The sequence below is a fragment of the Aquarana catesbeiana genome, linkage group LG03 (genome assembly GCF_042186555.1).
Source record: "Aquarana catesbeiana isolate 2022-GZ linkage group LG03, ASM4218655v1, whole genome shotgun sequence".
NCBI lineage: Eukaryota > Metazoa > Chordata > Amphibia > Anura > Ranidae > Aquarana > Aquarana catesbeiana.
Window position 1 is genome coordinate 365,243,227 of NC_133326.1, and position 24,939 is coordinate 365,268,165.

The following is a 24,939-nucleotide window of genomic DNA, read 5'->3' on the forward strand; positions in this document are numbered from 1 at the left end:
TTTTTGCGTATCACTTGTTATTTCTATGTTTTATATTGTACTGTGTACAACACATCAGATGCTCGTTATGTTTTGTAGCCTGGAGTGCCTGTATATCTAGTGAACCCCCAGCCCTCAAATGGCCACTTTTCCATGAAAATTGAGATCCGGCAGGGAGACAGCAGAGACTCGGTAATAAGGCGCCTAATGAAGACTGATCGGGGGATCAAAGGTAACTTCCAGACAGAAAGGGGGCAATAGAGTGATGAGCTGGGAAGAGTGTTCTTTATGAGTCTCAGAGGATCTCTACAAATCACTTGCAGTAAGGATGGATTTAATGAGCAATTATTACAGCCTGAGTGGAATACAGTTTTTTATGATCAGAATTGCAAAGGCAGAAGACAACGACTTTCCGTAACCATCTTATTACCATGCATAATGACCAAACACCCCTGAGATCCTGGGAAAGCTCTGTGTAGTGCTTAATATGGGGCCTAGTAATTTGCAAAGATCATACAGAATATGTTTAATTCTCTGCACATTATTAGCATTTTTTGTAAGTTTAAGATAGACTGTCTCACAATTACATTGTAACCCTCCTGCAACAATAGATACTTTTTCTTGGGATTTAATGATGTGCATTTGTAACATGCCAAAAAGAATTTCAGTGAAGCATCTAAAATTGATCGTATGCAAGGAAAAAAGGGCAAAGTCAGATAGACCTAAAGGGCAACTGTAGTTTTAGAGGAAACACTATGCTGCCATAAAGAAGGGTATGGGAAACTTTTTTTTACTATTTTTTTACACTTATGAAGGATGTAGACTGTTTAGGAAAAGTAAATCAAAAATGGACCTTAACCCTTATGTAAATGCCATATTGCCCTGCCTCCCCCTCTCTCCCAATTAGATTTATAGTTGTTTTTGACATTTTGTCATGCTGCAAAGCAGCACTTCCACATTTTTTACCTAGCCACTTAAAGACCGAGCCTCTTTCTGAGATTTGTTGTTTACAAGTTAAAAACAGTTTTTTTTTTGCTAGAAAATTACTTGGAACCCCCAAAAATTATACATTTTTATTTTTCTAACACCCTAGAGAATAAAATGGCGGTCGTTGCAATATTTTCTGTCACACTGTATTTGCGCAGTGGTCTTACAAGCGCACTTTTTAAAAAAAAAAATGCACTTTTTTGAATTAAAAAATAAGACAACAGTAAAGTTAGCCCAATTGTTTTTTATTGTGAAAGATAATGTTACGCCGAGTAAATTGATACCCAACCTGTCACGCTTCAAAATTGCGCCCGCTCGTGGAATGGCAACAAACTCTTACCCTTAAAAATCTTCATAGGCGACATTTAAAAAATTCTACAGGTTGCATGTTTTAAGTTACAGAGGAGGTCTGGGGCTAGAATTATTGCTCTCACTCTACCGATCGCGGTGATACCTAAAGTGTGGTTTGAATACCGTTTTCATACGCGGGCGCTAGTCATGTATGCGTTCACATCTGCATGCGAGCTCGTCGGAACGGGGCGCATTTAAAAAAATTTTTTTTTTCTTATTTTTTTTTACCTTGTATTTTTTACATTTTTACTCTTTTTTTTTTTTTTTTTAAATGTGTTACTTTTATTCCTATTACAAGGAATGTAAACATTCCTAGAAATAGAAAAAAGCATTACAGGACCTCTTAAATAACTCTGGGGTCAAAAACACCTCAGATCTCATATTTACAATAAAATGCAATAAAAAAATTAAAAAATTTGTCATTTTAAAAAATGAAAAAGAAAAAATGGCCCTTTAAGAGCTATGGGCGGAAGTGACGTTTTGACGTCGCTTCCGCCCTGCAGTGATATGGAGACGGGTGGGGGCCATCTTCCCCTCACTCGTTTCCACACCCAGCAAGGGGACAGACGCGATCGCCTCTAGTAAGCGGCGGAGGGCACCAGATTACGGCGGGAGGGGGCCCTCTCCTGCCGCTGATAAAAGTGATCTCGTGGTGAACCCCCTGCAGAGACCACTTTTATCTTGTAGCGGATCGCCCGCTGAAAAGGAGGATACCGGGGTTATGGTAGCTAGCTGCTGCCATAACAACGATATCCTCTTTCAAAGTCATCACGTAAAACGACGGTGGGCGGTCCGGAAGTGGCTAGGCAAGCATGAGCTTGTAGGCAAGTCCGTTCATTCGGAAAGTCCGTCGAAAAGTCCGCCGGGCAAAGTATGTAGTAAAGTCCGCTTGTGTGTACGTGGCATTACACTGTACCCATTTATCATTCGGTTCTGTATAGTTTACATGAAACTTCTGTAACGCAATGCTTCAATGACTGGATGAGTGTGTACGATGAGTTACTATTTCTTTGCGTGTGCAGTTTTGGTGAAATTTTCAATATGTTGTTGCATGGATTTAAACAAGTGTTCTTACTCTAATTCTTTGTAGATGTTGCAAAGGTGAAGCTTATGAGGTATGATGACCCATTGCTTGGTCCTCGTCGCGTTCCAGTACTGGGAAAAGAGGAAGCTGGTAAAACTGTCATCTCCCCACAAGCTGCCTTCCACATTGACTTTAATGAGAAGAGAGTGCACATAGCAGATAATGGTCTAAAGGCGGACATTGGCGATACCTTGGTGTACGTGGTTGAATAAATGGAAAAGGGGTTTGCAAAATATGGTAAATACAGAGATGCATTACCATAATTAAGAAAATATTTTTTTTCGCCTGGTCTTTCATTAAACCCACTCAACAAAATGTGTTAGAGTCCCTCTACACGCCAGTAGATTGAATCACAAACTAGCTTCTCCATATTTCTCAGACACTCTGGAGATATTTTGTCATCTCAAATCCTCCACTGTACCTGTCACTGTATCAAGTCTCCTCTTCCATGTCAGACTTTCATTTTATACCATGAAAAATGCAGTAGAAGGACTGAGACTCTGAGGTTGGGAGGGGGAGGAACCTGGAACTCTAGAAAGAAGATCTTGCAGCTAGAGTGTAGGAAAAATATTGGAAGCCAAGAGATGCGAGTCCAACCCATCTATACATGGTTACAATCTTGACTATGAATGGATGGATCCTTTAACAACATTGTGTTATGCATTTTCATTACAACCACCATTAGGTTCCAGAACAGGGGAACTCTGTGCTAAATGTACTGGTAAACATCAAAATTATACCCTAAAGCATTCTCCATCTTGTTTTAAGCTCTGTTGTCTAGGTTCTTAAATATTTAAAATAAAACCAGATCTTGTAATAAAGCCTGTCTTGTTTTTTTTAATTGGTTTATTATGCAAGTTAGATTGTGTTACAGTATTTTCTTTACCATTTTGTATTTGATGGAAGATGTTAACCTGGGCATTCAGTGGAAGTTTAGCTCATCAGCATGTCACACAATCATCCTCCCTGTAGTATCAATAGCCTCCTACTTGAAGCTGACCAACACTCTAGATTCTGGCACCAAGACCCCATTGATGTGACCCTCAAAGTGATATTAAAGGCAAAAACTTAAAAGAAAAAAACATTAACAAACATGTTATACTTACCTCTTCTGTGTAGTGGTTTTGCACAGAGCAGCCCCTATCCTCCTCTTCTCAGGTCCCCCACCGACGTCCCTGGCCCCTCCCTCCTGCCGAATGCCCCCAGAGCAAGCAGCTTGCTCTGGGGGCACCCAAGCCGACACATTCCCGAGCCACTGCTCTGCGTGTCCATTCAGACACGGAGGCTCAGCTTGGGCCCCCCTTTCTCTCCTCATTGGCTGTCTGGCTGTGATTGACACTTTAGAAACCAGGCAGTGAGAGGTCTGTTGACCTTATATTTAAATAATTACAAGATGATGCCAAATCAAATTCAGGCACTTGCACACAATGTCTCAATTACTTGTGTCTTTTATCTCTATCTAGAGTTAAAGTGGTTGTAAACCTCAGACATGAAATATGAACAAGCATATCCCTCTATAGTTTGTACTTGTCTCAATTAAAACTGTGATTTCTGTTTGCTGCTTTGTTTCTCTGCTATCAGCATGAATCGACTCTGACAACTTTTTCTGACACCAAGAAAAAAATGGTGACAGGGGAGGGAGCTCCTGCTGATTGACGGCCTCAGCTCTGTTCCTGTGAGCTCTGTGTCCCTTCCATCCAGTCTTATAATTTCTGAACTTTGAATGGATGTAGAGAAGACTGCAGATAGACAGATACCACTTACTGTATGTAGAAGGATTTGTTTAGTCACTGTGTATCACAGAGGATAGTCCCTTTACTGGGTATATGTAAGGGCTTACAACCAATTTAAGCTTTTTCATTAACCACTTAAGGACCGAGCCTCTTTCTGAGATTTGGTGTTGACAAGTTAAAAAAATTATTTTTTTTCTAGGAAATTACTTAGAACCCCCAAACATTTTTATTTATATATATATATATATATATATATATATATATATATATATATATATATATATATATATATATATATATATATATAAAATATATATTATACAGTGGGGATGGAAAGAATTCAGACCCTCTTAAATTTTTCACTCTTTGTTATATTGCAGCCATTTGCTAAAATCATTTAAGTTCATTTTTTTCCTCATTAATGTACACACAGCACCCCATATTGACAGAAAAACACAGAGTTGTTGACATTTTTGCAGATTTATTAAAAAAGAAAAACTGAAATATCACATGGTCCTAAGTATTCAGACCCTTTGCTGTGACACTCATATATTTAACTCAGGTGCTGTCCATTTCTTCTGATCATCCTTGAGATGGTTCTACACCTTCATTTGAGTCCAGCTGTGTTTGATTTATATTGATTGGACTTGATTAGGAAAGCCACACACCTGTCTATATAAGACCTTACAGCTCACAGTGCATGTCAGAGCAAATGAGAATCATGAGGTCAAAGGAACTGCCTGAAGAGCTCAGAGACAGAATTGTGGCAAGGCACAGATCTTGCCAAAGTTACAAAAAATTTCAGCTGCGCTTAAGGTTCCTAAGAGCACAGTGGCCTCCATAATCCTTAAATGGAAGATGTTTGGGATGACCAGTACCCTTCCTAGAGCTGGCCATCCGGCCAAACTGAGCTATCGGGGAGAAGAGCCTTGGTGAGAGAGGTAAAGAAGAACCCAAAGATCACTGTGGCTGAGCTCCAGAGATGCAGTCGGGAGATGGGAGAAAGTTGTAGAAAGTCAACCATCACTGCAGCCCTCCACCAGTCGGGGCTTTATGGCAGAGTGGCCCGGCTCCTCAGTGCAAGACACATGAAAGCCCGCATGGAGTTTGCTAAAAAAAACACCTGAAGGACTCCAAGATGGTAAGAAATAAGATTCTCTGGTCTGAGACCAAGATAGAACTTTTTGGCCTTAATTCTAAGCGGTACATGTGGAAAAAAACAGGCACTGCTCATCACCTGTCCAATAGAGTCCCAACAGTGAAGCATGGTGGTGGCAGCATCATGCTGTGGGGGTGTTTTTCAGCTGCAGGGACAGGATTGTTGCAATTGAGGGAAAGATTAATGCGGCCAAGTACAGGGATATCCTGGACGAAAACCTTCTCCAGAGTGCTCAGGACCTCAGACTGGGCCGAAGGTTTACCTTCCAAAAAGACAATGACCCTAAGCACACAGCTAAAATAACGAAGGAGTGGCTTTACAACAACTCTGTGACTGTTCTTGAATGGCCCAGCCAGAGCCCTGACTTAAACCCAATTGAGTATCTCTGGAAAGACCTAAAAATGGCTGTCTACCAACGTTTACCATCCAACCTGACAGAACTGGAGAGGATCTGCAAGGAGGAATGGCAGAGGATCCCCAAATCCAGGTGTGAAAAAATTTGTTGCATCTTTCCCAAAAAGACTCATGGCTGTATTAGATCAAAAGGGTGCTTCTACTAAATACTGAGCAAAGGGTCTGAATACTTAGGACCATGTGATATTTCGTTTTTTCTTTTTTTTATAAATCTGCAAAAATGTCAACAATTCTGTGTTTCTTTCTCGAACATCACGGGACACAGAGCCTCAGTAATTACTGATGGGCATCACTGGTGATTGGACACTGGCACACCCTAACCAGGAAGTTCAACCCCCTATATAATCCCTCCCCCTTGCAGGGATTCCTCAGTTTTTACGCCAGTGTCTTAGGTGATGGACGTGTAAAGATGTCCTGTGCCGAGCTCCAAAGGGATTATCCTATATCCTATACTGGGGCAGGCCAGGCAAACCGGATCCCTTCCAAAGTGTCTTTTCTAGGCCGAATTGGATGGTACCTGGGCCTCGTGTCCGAAGAAACGAGGTTTTACCTATAACGCTTATCTTTTTAGAGAGCTGGACCCCGCATATTAGAAAATGTTTTTTCTAGCCGGGTGCTTTACTGGGCCAGAACTGTGGATCCCCCTATTCCTAGGGGGCCCCAGTCTCTGACGTTTTTTTCAAAGGGAGCCCACCGTGAGAGGCGAAGATTGGGTCTGTAGAACAAACCCTGCGGCTGGATAAGGTAAGAGAGATTCCACAGAATTTTTTAATTCTAGTAGGTTTTTCCTTTAAGGTAAATGCATGCTATGCCTATTGTGACCACCGGGGGCTGCCAAGAGCACAAACCTTCTCATGCTGATGTCTGTCTCAAGTGTTCGACGCTGCACAAGCTCCTCTGGCCGGCTCCAGGTAGGATGGATGGGGGGCTCTCCTCAGGGATATCTCCCCCCAGACTAGGGGGGGCCGCAGGTGATCTGTAAGGCGGTTAGACACCGCATTTTCACCGCCGTCGCGGCCGCCACCATTTGCACAGGGCAGGCCCATCACTACCGGCCTCTCTCCCTCCTCCCCCTCCCCCAGCCTCCTCCATGTTGGTTCAGAAGGGTCGGCTAGCGCGGGAAGCGCTAGTTTTTTCAAAAAACAGGGGGGGAGGGCGCGTGGTAGAGGGGGGCGGGGCGTCAGCACAGCGTGCTCAGACGCCCACAGGACCGGCTGCAGGCTATTAAAGGCACTGATTGCAGGTGCACTAAGCCTTCTGGAGGGACACAAGGCTGAAGGTCGCATGTAAGGTAGGACACAGGCATTCTCCTAGGCAGCATTTACTAAAGTAACACCAGACTGGGCATTGGGTAGCACGGCTTTTAGCCAGACTACAACGCTCAGCAGTTAGTGTACATCTTGTGATACCTCTACCTTGTTGCTTTGCACTATGGGTAGAAGAGGTTCAAGCACCCCAAGAACCAGAGACTCTAGGGGATCTCGTTCAGGTTTTGAGGGCCCCCTGTCTGCAGCATCCTCCCCCCCCCTGAGGGGCCAGGGACGGCTAGCCAGGGAGAGCCGTCGGGGTCAGGGGCTATACCTGCTTCTGGCACTTCAGCCCCTGTATACATTACACAGGAGGTTTTTTCCTCAGCCATTAATGGTTTAGAGGAAAGATTAATGGCCGTGATTATGTCTTCACTCGGTGGAAGAAAACGCACTAGGCCTTCCTCTGTTCCCCAAGACCCTCAGGAAGAGCTCTGGGATAAAGGAGAGGAATCCCTTTCAGAGGATCAGGATGGGACGGATGATTCCTCTTCGGACGTATCAGGTGGAGAGGGACCCTCTGCGACTTCCCAAGAGGAGAAAGTCTTAGTGCAGATAAACGTTTTTTCCGCCGAAAAAGTTTTCAACACTTTATCCTATGGAAGAAAAGTTTATGAAAATGTGGGGAGTACCGGCCATAGATGCCGCCATTTCCTCCATAAATAATAGTCTGACTTGTCCTGTAGACAATGCTCAGATGCTCAGGGATCCTGTGGATAAAAAGATGGAATCCCTATTGAAGGATGTTTTCTCCTTAGCAGGCTCAGTGGCTCAACCTGTAGTAGCAGTGATTGGAGTCTGTCAATACCTAAAAGACCATGTTAAGCAGGTCATCAAGGTTTTACCTGAACAGCAGGCCCAGGGGTTGGCTAACCTTCCAGCGGCCTTATGTTATGTTGTTGACGCCATCAAAGATTCTATCATGCAAACCTCTCGTCTGTCGCTGGGGTTAGTGCATATACATAGAATCCTATGGTTGAAAAGTTGGTTAGCCGAAGCACCATGTAAGAAGCTCCTGGCTGGGTTTCCATTTCGTGGTGAAAGGTTGTTTGGAGATAACTTGGATAACTATATCAAGAGAATCTCTTGTGGGAAAAGCACTCTCTTACCTGTTAAGAAGAGTAAGCGACAAGAGTCATCCCCAGGGACAAAAGAAGTCCTGGGGGAAGAAGCCTACTAGGCAAAACACTCAGACCTCTGCATGAGGGGGCGCCTCCGCTCGCTTAAGTGGGGGGAAGACTGTGACAGTTCTCAAGGCTCTGGCAGTAGGATTTCCAGGACAGATGGGTAATCTCCACGGTAACCTTAGGGTACAAGCTGGAGTTTCAGGAATTTCCTTCTCCTCGTTTCCTCAGGTCAAGTGTCCCCAGAGATCCAGAGAAAGAGCAGTAGCTCCTTCTAGCGTTTAGAGCGACTTTTGTCGCAGGAGGTCATTTGTACGGTCCAAAAACCAAATGGGATGTCAGACCCATTTTGGATTTAAGGGATCTGAACCGATTCCTAAGGATTCAATCCTTCTGCATGGAATTAATTCGGACAGTAGTCTCCACCCTGCAGGGAGGAGAATTTCTGGCATCGATGGACATCAGAGATGCATATCTGCATGTGCCCATTTTTCCTGCTCATCAGAAGTTTCTGCGCTTCGAGATAGGAGGGCGCCATTTCCAGTTTGTGGCTCTGCCTTTTGGGATAGCCACTGCACCTCAAGTGTTCACAAAGGTCTTGGCTCCTCCTCTGGCCAGATTAAGGGCTCAGGGTATAGCTGTCATAGCATACCTAGACGACCTGCTCCTGATAGACCGGTCGGTAGCCTCCTTGAACGGGAATTTGAGGACCACAGTCAGGTATCTGGAACACCTAGGTGGGATCCTCAACCTAGAAAAATCTTTCCTAAAACCAGTAAGAAGACTGGAGTATTTGGGTCTGATCATAGATACCAGCCAGGAGAAAGTATTTCTACCTCAGGCAAAGATCACTACTTTAAGGGAGCTGATCCTGGCATTCAGGACCAAGAAGGGTCCCTCTGTCCGCCTTTGTATGAGGCTGCTGGGAAAAAGGATGTCTTCGTTCGAAGTGGTTCCCTATGCTCCGTTCCATTCAAGACTACTGCAGCACAGTATTCTGTCGGCCTGGAACAAGAAGGTTCAGGCATTAGACCTTCCGATGCACCTGTCTCATGCTGTGCGTCAGAGCCTCAATTGGTGGCTCACACTCAAAAATCTGCAGAAGGGAAATTCCTTTCTGCCGGTTACCTAGACGGTGGTAACAACAGATGCCAGTCTGTCGGGTTGGGGAGCAGTTCTGGAACAATCTGCGGTTCAGGGGGTATGGTCTAAGACTGAGAGGACCTTACCCACCAACATTCTGGAGATCCGGGCGATATCTTGCCCTAAAGACCTGGACTATCAGGCTACAGGGTTGCCCGGTCAGGATCCAGTCCGACAATGCCACAGCAGTGGCTTATGTCAATCATCAGGGAGGCACCAGGAGCCGAGCTGCTCAAAAGGAGGTGAACCAGATCTTAGTCTGGGCAAAGAAGCATATGCCATGCATATCGGCAGTCTTTATTCCGGGGATAGAGAACTGGCAGGCGGACTATTTAAGCAGTTACTTGCAGGGGAATGGTCTCTGCATCCCGACGTCTTTTGGGCCATATGCCAAAGATGGGGGGGTTCCAGATGTAGATCTCTTTGCATCCCGATTCAACAAAAAGATAGACAGATTTGTGGCAAGAACAAAAGATCCTCTTGCACACGGGACGGATGCGGTGGTGATTCCGTGGCATCGGTTCTCACTGATTTATGCATTCCCGCCTATTATGATACTGCCACGACTCCTTCGCAGGATCAGGCAGGAAAGGAAGTCAGTACTTCTGGTGGCCCCCGCTTGGCCCAGGACGTGGTATGCGGAAATAGTAAGGATGACGGTGGGTTCCCCGTGGACACTACCGGTATGCCCAGACCTGTTATCTCAGGGTCCAGTGTTCCATCCTGATTTACAAACGCTAAATTTGACGGTTTGGCTATTGAGACCCACGTTCTGAAGAGTCGTGGGCTTTCGGGTCCTGTGATATCTACCTTGATCAATGCAAGGAAGCCAGCTTCTAGAATGATTTATCATAGAGTCTGGAAAGCTTATATATCCTGGTATGAATCCAGGGGTTGGCATCCCAGAAAATATATGATTGGTAGAATTCTTGATTTTCTACAATTGGGATTAGAGATGAAGCTGGCCTTGAGTACCATCAAGGGCCAGGTCTCGGCCTTATCAGTATTATTTCAACGGCCACTTGCTTCGCATTCTTTGATCCGAAACTTTATGCAGGGGGTGACGCGTCTTAATCCTCTGGTTAAGGCGCCCCTAAACCACTGGGACTTGAACTTGGTTCTGTCTGTGTTACAGAAACAGCCTTTTGAACCAATACGTCAGATTCCTTTGGTCTTGCTGACAAGGAAGTTAATTTTTCTGGTGGCTATCTCTTCTGTTAGAAGAGTATCAGAATTAGCAGCTCTTTCCTGTAAAGAGCCTTATTTGATTGTACACAAGGATACAGTGGTACTGCGCCCTCATCCTAGTTTTTTACCGAAGGTGGTTTCAGATTTTCATCTAAACCAGATCCCTGTTCTCCAGCAGAAAGATCACTACATTCTTTGGATGTAGTGAGAGCAGTTAAGGCCTATCTGGAAGCGACTGCTCAGATTCGCAAAATGGATCTTTTGTTTGTGCTGCCAGAAGGACCCAGTAGAGGACAAGCAGCATCAAAAGCTACCATTTTTAAATGGATTCGACAATTGATCATTCAAGTTTACGTTTTGAAACAGAAGATTCCTCCGTTTTAACACCAGGGCATATTCCTCAAGTGCAATTGGGCTGTGCTTCTTGGGCTGTGCATCACCGGGCCTCTATGGCTCAAATCTGCAAGGCCGCAACCTGTATTGTGTCCCAATCTGTGCAAACCCTGCAGACTCCCCAATCCGAACTTACTGACCAAATCATACAGCTGCATCTACTTCAGGATGACCTGGAGAATCGCAGCCGCAGGCAGAACATCAGGCTGAGGGGGTTGCCCGAAAGTGTTCCAAACTCAGAATTGCGCTCAACAGTGGTTACCTAGACCGCCCGCCAGACTCTGAGATCATCATTGACAGAGTTCATAGGACCCTGGGCCCTTGATCGGATTCATCTGACAGACCAAGAGACGTCCTATGCTGTTTACACTCCTTCAGTCTCAAGGAGGATATATTACAGCAGGCCTGGCAGGTGGGAGTACTCGAATTTGATGGCGCAGCTGTCCACCTTCTTCCAGATGTTTCCAGAAAGACCCTCCTTATGCGACGATCGCTGAAACCTCCTAGATGGTCTTAGGGAGAAAGGTTTGACGTACAAGTGGGGGCACCTGTTTCACCTCATAGTCCGCAAGGGCCCAGATACTTTTCCTTTGCGTCACCCTTCGGAGCGTCCAGACCTGTTCTCCTTTGTCGACATGGAACCGTTTCCAGTGCCCAATTGGTCTCTGATAGTTATTACCAAAGATCCGATGTGCCAAGCTCCCCCAGGTAGATCACACAGGGCCCACTACAGTCGCCGTGGCCGTGGGAACCACACTCAAGCTAGACGGGTGGGGAACTCTTGCTCACAACCCCCGAATGCAGAAGTGGCGGGCTGATCCTACATACGCAGATTGTTGACACGCACCCAGCTCAGTATTTCCCTTTTAGTTGTTTCCCAGGTTGAATTTTGAGTTTAAATAACTTTACTGTTTTTTTTTTTTTGTTTCAAATTGTTTATTGAAGTTTTCATTACAACAAGGAGAATACAGTGCAACATTGAAATGTTACAAGCATAACACGGTTTAAATGTATACAGTATAGTTACAGTACAACATAAAATGTATAGTAATCAATAGACTACACAACTAAGGGTAAAACAAGCCAAATAGAGAAACAGATAAGGAAGTAAGGAAGTCAACATGAATGGTAAGCGGACATCTCCACTGGCATCTATTGGAGTATGGTACAATGTCTTGTGTATTTAACTTAGTGAGGGTGAAGTACAGGTATACTCATGCATGCTCCCCCGACAACTGAACACTCCTATTGGGTTCTAACTGTGTCTGGAGAGGGGAGCTACTAATCTCAGTCGGTAATATCAGTAGAGGAGTATTTCACCTGTACAATAATTTGTTGTTTGGTATACCAGTGGGACAAAAATATAGTGGGATGATCAGCTCCAAAGAGGGTATAACCAGGGAAACCTCTGTGGAATTACATGACGATATGGTGAAGGGAATAGAAGCTCTTATGTGCCAGATGTCATCCAGATAATAAGAGGATTATAGTAGGTAGGGGTAGTATGTGAAAATGGGTAGAGGTAAGTGGGATCATGCATCTTTCAGGTGTATCTTAAAGGCAGAAAACAGTGTGTGTAATAACCCGGATAGAGTAAAGGTGTGTCATTATAGAGAGTTGCGGTAATCGGCAGATTCTTTAAAATGTGACCAGCAGGCCCAAGTTTGTTGAAATTTTTGTGGGTTCTCTCTGGCCTGGTGAATGAGGGCTTCCATTTCTGCTATGTTATTTATGCGGCGAAACCAGTGAGTGGTAGTAGGGGTATTGGTCTGTCTCCAAAACATGAGTATGCATTGTTTGGCGGCGTTGATGAGGTGGAGGGCAAGGGATTTTTTGTAGGCCGAGTAGGGTATAGATGTGTGAAGGAGCATATATTGGGCGGGGGTAAAGTCCGGTGTGTAAGTAGTAATGTGGGTTATGAGACGGTGTACTTCTTTCCAGAAAGGTTGTATGAGTGGGCACTCCCACCATATGTGGAGTAAGGATCCTTGAGTCAAATTGCATCTCCAGCAGAGTGGGGAAATGTTAGGGTGGTATTTGTGTATTTTGATCGGGGTTCTGTACCATCTAGAGTATAGCTTATATCCATTTTCTTGTGCTGTGACATTGATGGACCCTTTATGAATGTGCTCAAAGATCCGCTCCCATTCAGTGTTAGATAAGTCTAATGAAAGGTCAATTTCCCAACGCTGGCTAATTGCGTTAGATTTAGGGCTACAGTCTGAGAACAAGAGCGAGTACATGGTCGAAATCAGATGTCTTTGGGGATCAGTAGCAGTGCAGATAGCTTCAAAGGGGGTGTGTTCCCTATGCCAGTTAATCAGAGGTTTAGAACTTTGTATAAAGTGCCTAACCTGTAAATATTTAAAGAAGGGGATGGTTTGATTGGGAAAACGGTAAGATAACGCTGCATACGTTGTGAATTCATCGTTATGGAAAAGGGTTCAGCCCTTAGAGAGGGTAGCCGTCGTTGGGTATCAGTATTGGAATTCGAGAGGCCAGGAGGGAAGTCAGTATTTTGATCGATGGGTGTCAGAGGCCCGGGCGAAGACGCTATGTTATGTTTTTTACATGTCATCCGAAAGTGGAGAAGGGTAGAGTGTATAAATGGGTGGTTAGTGCATTCTTTGGGGATCATTTTCTGTGAAATCCATGGTAGATGTGAGATCGGGATCCCTGCAAACGTTTCTTCAAGTTTAACCCAAGCCTTAGTGTCTGCGTGGATTTGCCAGTCAACTACTCTGGTCAAGTGACATGCACAATAATATTTGTAGACGTCCGGGAGTCCAATACCCCTTTTGATTTAGGAATGGTTAATCTATCCCAGCTCAATCTGGGTGTTTTTGTTGACCAAATGAAGTTTCTGCAGAGTCGTTTGTAGGTTGCAAAGAATGCTAAGGGAAGACGGATAGGCAGGGTTTGAAAGAGGTTTGGGAGTCTGGATAGGATATTCATTTTTATGATGGACGCTCTTCCGAACCATGAAAATATGCCCACATGCCATTTCTTGAGATCTTGTTGAATAGATTGGAGAATAGGCAAGAAGTTTCTGGAGTATAAATTGGATAGGTTTTTGGGGATCTGAATACCTAGATAAGTGATAGCGTGAGGTTCCCACTCGAAGGGAAAGTTTGCTTGGCACTGAGATACCGTGCTGGTAGGTAGGGAAATGTTTAAGGCCTTAGATTTCGAGAAATTAATTTGGAGGTTGGAGAGTGATGTAAACATAGTGAGGTCTTTTAGTAAATTGGGTATAGAGGTGATTGGGTCTGTAAGGAAAAGCAAGACATCGTCAGCGTAGGCTGCTATTTTATAATGTTTGTGGTTGATGTTGACACCCTTGATATCAGGGTTGGCTTGTAGTTTACGAAGAAGTGGCTCCATAGTAAGAATAAAGATGAGGGGTGATAAAGGGCATCCCTGGCGTGTGCCATTCGAAACGGAGAAGGCGTCCGACAGGCGGCCATTGACTTGAATGCTAGCTGATGGCTGGGAGTAAAGTGCGAAAATTAGTTGAAGCAGGTGTTCTGGGAAACCCATAGCTTTAAGTGTCGCCATCATGTAGTCCCATGCCACTCTGTCGAACGCCTTCTCCGCATCGAGGGACAACAGAAATCCCAGCTTCGAAGAATGCGTTAACCAGTGATGTATGTTGAGGGCCTTTAAGGTGTTGTCCCTGGCTTCTCGTCCAGGGACAAAACCTACCTGATCCAGTGATACCAGTCTAGGGATTAGCAGAAGAATACGATTTGCAAGAACTTTCGCATAAAGTTTTACGTCCACGTTCAGGAGAGATATGGGTCTGTAATTTGATACTAAGGTGGAGTCTTTGCCGGGTTTCGGTATAAGCGTTATATGGGCAGTTAAAATATCTTTGCTGGCTTGAGGCGAAGAGGGTAGAGAGTTGAATGCTTTTAGGAATCTAGGGACTAAAATTTCAGTAAATGATTTATAGTAGCTTACGGAGAGGCCGTCAGGGCCTGGGCTCTTGCCGGTTTTCAATTGTTTCAATGCTAGCATAGTTTCTTCAGCAGTAATCGGGTGATTTATCTTAGCCGCATCATCTGGTGTTATAGGTGTGGGGCTATATTGAGTTAGAAAACTTTCAATAGCCTGTGTTCTGTCGGGGTTCTTTCCAGTCATGTTTATAGAAGGTAAGTTGTAAAGTTTGGTGAAGTAGCTGACTAATTGATCTGCTATGCCGTCAGATGTGACAATTGAGTTCCCAGAGGGGTCCTTGATGGTGTGAATGGTATATGCCGCTTTTTTGAGTTGAAGGGCTCTGGCTAACATTTTACCGGATTTATTCCCGAATTCGTAGAATAGGCGTTTTGTTAGAGTAACTTTGCGTTTCAGCGTTTTTCCTAGTTCTTCTAATAGTTCTTCTCTGGCCTTTTGTAACTCTTCAAGGGCTTTTGTAGCTAGGGTTTGCTTGTGGACTTTTTCAAGAGAATGAATGCGCTTAGACAGCTCCTCAATATGCGCTATTCTGGTTCTTCTTCTGTTCGCGGCGAGAGAGATGAGTGCTCGTCGGATGACGCATTTATGCGCTGCCCAAAGAGTGGTAGGAGAGATGTCTGTAGATTCATTCTCCCGAAAATAATGTGTAAGGTGAGTATTGATCTTCTGTGTAATTGCAGGATCTGTCAGCAGTGAGTTATCAATGCGCCAGATGGGAGAGTTTGTCTGTGAAGTCGGGAAAGACAAGGTCATGGAAACGGGATTGTGGTTGGAGAGGAGCATGGGGTCAATGGTAGCTGTCTTAAGGAGTGTCAGGTCATTCTGTGAAATGAAGAAGTAGTCCAGTCTGGAGTACTTATTGTGTGGTGAGGAAAAGAAAGTATAGTCCTTTTCCTTGGGATGAAGAGTACGCCATGTGTCGTGTAGGGTTAATTCGCTTAGTTGAGTCTTGATTGCTCTGAGGGCTCTGTATGTCAGGGAAGAGGAACCTGCTGATGTGTCTTGGGATGGTGATAGTGCTACATTAAAGTCACCCCCTACTATCAGGATGCCATTCTGGAAGGAGGTGAGCTGGTGTAGAGTTTTGCGGAAGAAGGTAACTTGATGTATATTGGGTGCGTATAAGTTGGCTAGTGTAATAGGTCTGTTGTGTAATGAACCCTTGAGGAATAAGAATCTGCCCTTTTCATCTCGATAAACATCTTGTATTTGGATGGGACAGTGTTTAGATACTAAAATTGATACGCCTTTGGTTTTTGAATCTTTATTGGAGGCATGGTATACAGTCGGATAGAAATTGCTATGTAATTTCGGACTATTATCGGATCTAAAATAGGTCTCTTGTAAAAAAATTATGTAAAAAATTAGTTCTTTGGAGGTGGTGCATTAGTTGGGATCTCTTTTCCGGGGTGTTAAGTCCACGGGCGTTCAGTGAATAAAATTTAACACTGAGTGTGGGTTGTACTGCCTTGTGTGTTGCCATGATAGGGTTAATGATCTATAATTGTGAAGTGGGGAGTAAGGATAAGAGCTTCAAGGTATGGAGAGGATGTTAAAGAACGCAATCTCAAGTAAGGGGGTATGGGGTACTCTTAGTTAAGTCACAGAAGAGGGGGGGGGTACCAGCCCACCCATCTCACAATTGGGGAGTTTCGGTGAGTTACGGTGCCCAGTCAGTGTGTATTGGCCTAGAGGCTTTCTACACTATATTCTGGGGCCGTGTGGGGGTTGGCAAAGATCTGACGAGGGAGAGGTATACGAAGAGAGTGTCTGCCCACTGTTATAGGGTAGTGGAATGTACAAGTGGAGGTAAACATTTGTGAGTTACAGGTATGGAGCAACCGGGTAAAAACCATACAGGTGTGTAACGAAACATGCAAACAAAGAGCATTTAATGGTAACAAGGTGAGACAATACACTATCTGAAGGTCGGTCAGCTGGGGACGTAGCCATTCATATGGGCAATAAACATGTAAAATTTGAGTTAGTTGTCACCTTGCCACCCCGGGTGATGAAGCACTGCATGTTATGTATAAACCTTAGCAGTGTGTAGAGCATATATAGGGTTAAACTTCAGTAGCATGAAAGAGTGTAGTCACTGAGATAAAGGGGTGGAAGGTACGGTCTGATGTGATGGGAAATTTTTAGTTTACAGGCCCCGACGCTATTGATTGGGATGACCCGTAACCTGCAGGTAATGTTAATATGGAATATGGTCAGGATCATGTCAGGTTTACAAATATGCCCATTGAAGGGCAGATCATAGCAGGGGACGATTCCAATCATATATGTCAATTCTGGCTGGCTATTTGGGTTGTAAAATGTGGCTTAAACCATGCCTTTATGGGCCTGGTGTCAAAATGTTTTGTGGGTTACTGTGCCATTAGAGTGCATTAATTGGACCCGCAGCGTCGAACAGCGGGTTATTGTGGGTGCAGTTTATAAACTTGGAGCGTGGTCGAGATCTATGTCAGCGTAAGCGCTGATAGATCATGTTAGAGCCCTGGTAAGAAGAACCTATAGGGCAGATTTTTATCTAGCTCCATTGCGTGTCTAGTATTTAGGAAGAAACTCCCTGGATCCCTTGCCTTTAGTAATTACACACATGGGGTCGATTGATATTATGTCCTACCCTGTTCTGCAGTATTGTAATCCTCATTAGCATGAAGATTACAATAGGGCTGTAGTAATTCCGAATAGGTCATTCTTGGTAGGGTCTATTTACGTAAGCTTATGCTTAAAAAGGAGGGTATAATAAAGTAATAAATGTATGTACCATGTGGCTCAACATTTGGTTCTGTATCCCGGGGGTTCCTTCCTTCCGTATAACATAGTCACATGTCAACTTAGGTAGATATAGTATTATGAAAAAAAAAAAAAAAAAGATAGATATGACTCCAAGTATGGCATGGAGGCTGTCATCACGCCTCAAATGGGTAAACAGCTCCGCAGGTCAGGGAAGGTTTTGTATTGGAATGAGTGAGTCCAATTGTCCCGAACCAGAGGGGTGACAACCAGCCTCTGGCATTTGGTCTCTATGTCCCCCTGATAGCCTAAGTACAGTAGGCGAATCAGATAGAAAAAAGCTCCATATGTCTCAAAGATTTGTTAACAGAGTAAAACATGCAAAGTAAATTCAGCAACTTAACTTATAAGAGAGAAACGTTTGGTGTTCCAGCGGAGGATCGATCGATTCAGCGGTCCCTTCTGGCTCTGCGCATGTGTGGAGGTTTAGTCGGGCTGTGAAGTGAGGCTGGATGCGGTCCCGATTGGTGTAGTCTATCCTCTGATGGGGATCGGCGTCTGCGGTACTGGACCTCCTGTGTCTCCATGGGTTCAGATCTAGGCGCTGGGGAGCGGAATTCCGCATACCACTCTGGGACTTCGGTGAGAGGAATCTCCAGCGTTGTACAGAAATGATGAAGGTCCTCCGGGACCCTAAGGAGAGCGGAGCGGCCATGTGAAGAAGCCGCAAGACCAAAGGGGAACTTCCAGCGATATGTGATCCCCTTCGTGCGGAGAACATCCAGCAGAGGGCGCAATTCCCTTCTACGCTGCAGTGTTATGGAGGATAGATCCTGGAATATACGAATCTCTGTTCCATTGTGCTGTAATGGCGCCAAAACACGGGCTCTCCTCAGCAGCTCCTCTTTGACAACAATACAGCATATCACATCCCACGGCGGATCATCCTCCCTTCCTTTCGGTTGCAAAGCACGGTGTATCCGTTCCATATTGATTGTAGTGTCTCTCGGTCTTTCTAGAATGTTATTAAATATGCCACTGATTTCTTCCTGCAGATGATCTGTATCGACGGCCTCTGATAAGCCTTTCACACGGAGATTATGGCGTCTGCCACGATTGTCCAAATCCTCCAAGTGGCGGTTCATATCCCTTAGTTGCCTGGTGTGGGTGTCTAAAATTAGGTGATTTCTCCTGATCGCTGTGGTGTGTAGGGCTGTTGATTTCTCCACAGCCTGTACTCTGCCAGTGATTGCCTGGATGTCAATCCTCAGTTCTGTGATGGCTACTGTCAAGGTGTCCTTTATGTCGGCTGCCACAGAACGGAGATCATTTAAACTGGGTTGTTGATGAAGGGAGAGGGTAATTCCCCCGTTAATGTCCGCATTCTGTGAGGCGGCTGTGGTCCCCGTAGTGCCCGTCACTTGTCTCTGTGTTCCTTGTGGAGAATGAGACGGCGCCATGTTGCTCGCCTGGGCTCTAAACATCTCAGGTATATTTTGAGTCGGTCTGCCAGGTAATTCACGAGGTGAGCGAGACCGAGAGGCAGAGGAGTTTCTAGAAGCCGCACCCATGTTTTCCGGTAGGTAAGTATTGAAAAATCCTCCGTTGCGAGAAGAAATCAATCCCTGTCAGTGGGAGCTCTGAAGTTAAGCAGCCATCTCCTTAGAGGTCAAGCCACGCCCCCTGAACGTTACTGTTGCTTACGGGTGACATGCCAGGAATGTGTGTAAGGCCTGCAAACTGGGGGCCTTCCAGCTTGCCATTCAGTGTACACTGGTCCACGGATGAAAATAGGCCTCTCCTATGCACTGATCATCCCACATAATCGATGGCTTGTTTCCAATGTGACAAACCCAGTACTAAGCTTGGTACCTTCAACTTTGACCCAAGGCCTTCACACTGGTATACTCTGAAAATACAGCTGGAGCATTGGTCCCTAGCCTACGCGCAAGAGCAATTTCTCTTTTTAGGGATGGGCTCCATTGCCGAGTAGATGTATATTTAGGGTATTTTTTTGGGGTTTTTTTTTAGGACCACGCCCGGGCCCGGAGTATAAGATTAATGAGGAGGCTATGACTGCCTGATATTGGAACCGTGGACATAATAACGTATCACTTGCCATAGAGACTTGACGTAGTAGTCATACTATTCCCTATGATGATGCGCATACATATATGTATATACCTAGGGATATCTATGTTCTAGCGAGGGTTTTTATGTCTAAGTATGTGCAAATGTGAGTAGGTAACTGTTATTTTAACTAACTCAACAACAGAAAGAGGAGACAAGGGAGTCCCCAGAAAGCAAAAAAGGGGAATGGTCAACTACGGCTTATGGTACAAAAATGCAAAAAGGCTTTATTAAGGGTAGGGTGGGTGGGGGTATTTACATATACAAAAAATTCCAAATATATGTAAGATAAACAATGTATCTAAATAACACAGTCCGTCTCACTACACTAAACCAAAATTAAAAACCATGCTGCAACATTGATGAATAAAACTGCAGAGCGTGCCTGCAGGCCAAAAACGCATGCAGTGTCCATTTGAATCCAAAGAAAAACTACTCTATTTGCTGTTTGCTACTTTGGTGAGTGTGGATTCAAGGACCTTTTACCCCCCATTTTTTATTTTAACTAACACCTTGCCTTTTTACAGGTTTTACAATTTGGTTACAGTTTTTCTGGTACCACTTGGATGCCATGGCCCTGCCTCGGGGTGGTCCCGGCGGACCCGCGGTGCCTAGATTTGGGCGCCGTGCGGCTTCGGGGTGGGAACTCGGGACTGGTGCTGTCCTAGGTTAAGGCTTGCTACTAAGGCAAATACTTTGTGATTTCGGCTCGTAAATCCGTCTTCACCAACTTTTTTTTTTTTCTTTCCCAGCCGGGTAACAATAATGGTGCCTTAGTGGCATGAACACAAAGGCTGCGGGGGCCCGGAACTCAGCTGTGCCTTACTACTCCCCGCACTAGGAACACTCTGCCCAGGTGGCAGTAGCTTCTCTCTGCGGAGTCTACATTCTTGACTACTAGATCTCTTCTCTTCTTATCTTTCTCCTTCTTTCTCTTGTTAAATTTTTTTTTTCTTTATTTCCTCCCCCTCTCCCTTCCCCCATTTTCCTCCCCTCCTCCCCTTCCCTCGCACCCCAGGAGTCGACGCAAGTTGACCTAGACTTAGACAACATGACTGTCAAGATCCTCTCATGGAACATAAAGGGGCTGAATTCCCCGGAGAAGCGTACTAGTTGTCTTGCCGAGCTATGGAGACAAAGAGCGCACATTGCATTTCTCCAAGAGACTCACTTTAGGGCAGACAAGATACCCAAACTAATGAACAAACACTTCCCAACGGCCTATCATAGTCCGTCTTTGTCCTCTAACTCTAAAGGGACGAGTATACTCATTTCTAAGTCCCTCCACTGGCTATTCCTCAAAGAGTTCCGTGACCAGGAGGGTAGATTCCTCCTCATAAAGGGAAAAATTTGTTCTCAGACCTTCACTCTTGCGAACATCTACCTTCCGAATTCCAACCCTCTCCCCACCCTTGAGGCTTTCTTATCCACCCTCGACTCCTTCCTCGAGGGAACACTTTTCTTAAGTGGGGATTTCAACCTAACATTGGACCCTCATAAAGACTCCTCCTCGAACCTGTCTTCCCTCCCTAGAGGAACCCGACTTCGCCTAAAAGATCTTTTACACTCACATCAACTAATCGATATCTGGAGAATAGTACACCCTCAAGAACGGGACTATACCTTCTATTCTACCGTTCATGGGTCCTACTCCAGAATTGACCTTTTTTTCCTAAAACACTCGGCCATCCCCATGGTCACCAAGACGGACATAGGTCACATAGCACTTTCCGATCACGCCCCAATTCTGTTGGAGATGGCTATTTCACAAGCATCCCCCAGGACATCCACGTGGTGACTTAACGAGACGCTCCTAAAAGACCCCGAGATTTCCGCTGATGTCCTTCGGGAACTCAAGTCATACCTTTCTGTCAATATAGACTCTGTAGACAACCCAGCCATTGTGTGGTCTGCGCATAAGTGCTTCATTAGAGGAATAATAATCAAACACGGTCATGCGGCCAAACAACATCGTGCTAAAACCTTGTCTGACCTCTTGGCGCAACTTCACACTTTGGAACGTCAACATAAGAGTCGGCCCGATAGTGCTACCGAGGCGGAACTGGTCCGTCTTCGGGAAGCTATACGAGACCATTCCATGTACGAGGCGAAACATGTACTACTGAAGGCCCGTCGTTCTTTTTACAAATATGGCGATAAATGTGGTCGGCTATTAGCCAACGCTTTACGTACAAATCGTTCTCAGACTTACGTACCCGCTCTTCTTTCGTCATCGGGCTCCAGAGTCAGTTTGTCTCCAGAACTGGCGGATACTTTCCGTGATTTTTACTACAAGTTGTATAATTTGGATCCAATTTCCACCCCTCAGTTGTTGCCCCAAAAAGCCCTGGATATTCGCAAATATCTTCAAGAAACTGACCTTCCTACGCTGACGACAGAAGAGCGAGTAGATTTGTCCAAACCTATTACCACGGAGGAATTTGTAGCCGCAATAGCTGACACCCAGTCCGGTAAAGCTCCTGAACCGGATGGTTTTACCCTCCCCTATTACAAAATATACCAGGACACTTTGGCACCTTCATTTCTTGCAGCCTTCAATGCTGCGATCGACAGACACAATCTCCCTGCAGACATGCTGCACGCCTCTATATCTGTGATCCCTAAGCCGGGTAAAGACCCACTACTATGTGCCAGTTATAGGCCCATTTCACTTCTGAACTGTGATATGACACTATTAACTAAAATCCTGGCCTCTAGGATGAATGCCTTATTACCACGTCTAGTCAGAATAGACCAAGTCGGTTTCATCCAAACTAGAGAGGCCAGGGACAAAACCACCCGGACACTGAACATCATAGAAAAAGCGAAGCATTCCCGAATACCCCTGCTGCTCCTTTCCACAGATGCCAAGAAGGCTTTTGACAGGGTGGACTGGTCCTTCCTTCGGGAGACACTTAAATTCGGGGGTATGCCAGATTCCATCCTGTCATGGATTTCGGCCATATATGATAATCCCACAGCGACTGTTCGGGTAAATGGCTTTAACTCCAGCTCCTTCTCTATCTCGAACGGCAGCAGACAGGGCTGCCCCCTCTCTCCAATGCTGTTCGTCCTCTCCCTGGAACCTTTTCTACGGCATATCAGAAGTAATCAGTCCATAGGAGGCATCCAATCGGACCAATGTCAACACAAAGTTGCGGCTTATGCCGACGACCTTTTATTCTACATTACCGAGCCCCTCCCCTCTCTACCCTCTTTGTTACAGGAGCTGAAGCGTTATGGCACCCTATCTAATTTTAAAGTTAACCTACAAAAATCAGAGGCCTTAAGTGTTTCCTTGTTAGATTCTACCATTTCTAACCTACGTCCCTTCTTCCCATTCCAATGGGCTGCCCGCTCAATACAATATCTAGGAACAAAAATCTCTGCAAAATTACAAGACATCATCACCCTCAACTTTCAGCCCCTTTTATCTACGCTCGCTGCTGATCTTGAGAGGTGGAACTCCCTGGCCCTTTCCTGGTTCGGCCGCTGCAATATACTTAAAATGAATGCAATGCCCAGACTCCTGTATTTATTGCAGGCGCTGCCCGTTAAGATACCTCAAAGATTTTTTCATGCTATTCGCTCATTATTCATCAGATTCATCTGGCGTGGAAAACGCCCACGTCTTGGCAGAACACTCCTATTACAACCAAAGATTAGAGGCGGTCTCGGATTCCCAGATCCAGCTCTATACTATACTGCGGCACATATGACCAGGGTCATGGACTGGTGCCGTCACAGTGATTTGAAGCTGTGTGTGTCGCTGGAGCAGGAGGCAGCCAGAGCCCCACTAGCGGGGCTATCTTGGACTGGGAAAACTCCTGCCACCCACTTGACTGCTCACCCACTGATTGGACCAACTCTTATGGAACTGAAGAGGTTTTTCCACTTAGCCTCATTAAGAAACTTTCCATCCCCACTGACGCCACTTATTGGTCATCTGGATTTTCTACCTGGCCTCACTGACCCATCCTTTTGATCGCAAGCCCCACAGGGACTCATGAGGGCCTCTACGCTCCTGTGTTCCTCTGGTTGGCTAACTACAGAGAACTTGCTCTCAGGTCAGGCACCACTCCAGTTAGACCTCTGGAGGATCAACCAACTATTTCACTTTCTTGGCTCACTGCCAAAACCAACCCGCTTTGTCAGAAAGCTCCACTCTTTAGAGGAACTCTGGGTGAGGGACCGATCCGGAGGTCCTTATCAACCTCTTACAAATCCCTGTTGGACCTTCACGCCACCGAAGATCCCCCATTCTTAGCAGAATGGGAGAGAGACTTACAAGTCACCTTCACAGAACCCCAAAAAGAACGCATACTCTTTTTCGCACAGAAATCCTCTATGTGCAGCAAATACCAAGAGACCGCATATAAAATGGTGACGCGCTGGTACAGAACCCCTTCAGTGCTGGCTAAGATATTTCCTCTACAACTGTCCACTGCTGGCACTGCAACCTACACCAAGGCACTCTATTACATATTTTCTGGGACTGCCCTGTGCTCCAAACTTTTTGGCAGCCGGTGCTTAAGCTCGTACAGAAACTCACGGATATCTCCCTTCAGGATAATCCAGCTGCGGTTCTTCTTAACCTTACTCCCCTGTCAAGGAAACGTTACCACAAATCCCTCCTCAAGCATCTCCTTTATGCGGCTCGGGCTAGCATCCCACCTCTTTGGAAGCAACAGTCTGCACCAACCGTGGCCCAATGGTTCGCAAGAGTGAAGGATATTGAGCAGATGGAGGATCTGACCTATGTGTTGCGAGATAAGTCGTGAGGAACATAAGTCCAGATGGTTTCATTGGAACCTCTTTCGCTTCTCTGACGAATTCCACCAATATTTGTCAGGATCCATCGTCTAGGATCTCCATCGACAGTTCAGTATTACCGAACTTGGCTCCCCGGGGGCAACTGTCCCCCCCCGGAGTGTTGATATATATATATATATATAAATATATATATAATTCATTTTTTTTCTCTCTCTCTCTCTCTTTCTTTTTCTCTCTTCTCTGTCTTCTCTTTCTACCTTTAATATTTCTCTCTTTCAACAAAAAAGACACAAAAAGTGATGGGCACAGATGTTTATGTTTACACTATATTAGACTTCAGCAAGTGGTATCTCAGTCTAACTGAATAATGACCTTCACTCACATGTAACTGTTATGTTTTGACTGTTATACTTGATGCGTTCATTACAGTTTAAATGCAATGCGAAGCTATCGTTATATTTGTATCTGT

General features: G+C 45.1%; 1 protein-coding gene across 1 annotated transcript in view; it reads left to right on the forward strand.

Moving 5' to 3' along the window:
* Positions 1-3,222, forward strand: part of LARS1 (leucyl-tRNA synthetase 1) — a 94,911-nt gene extending 91,689 nt beyond the window's left edge. The window contains exons 31-32 of the mRNA XM_073620626.1: positions 79-211; positions 2,408-3,222. Of these exons, the coding sequence (XP_073476727.1) occupies positions 79-211; positions 2,408-2,613 (339 nt within the window). The 3' untranslated portion in view covers positions 2,614-3,222. The remainder of the gene's footprint in view (positions 1-78; positions 212-2,407) is intronic.
* Positions 3,223-24,939: the final 21,717 nt, after the last annotated feature.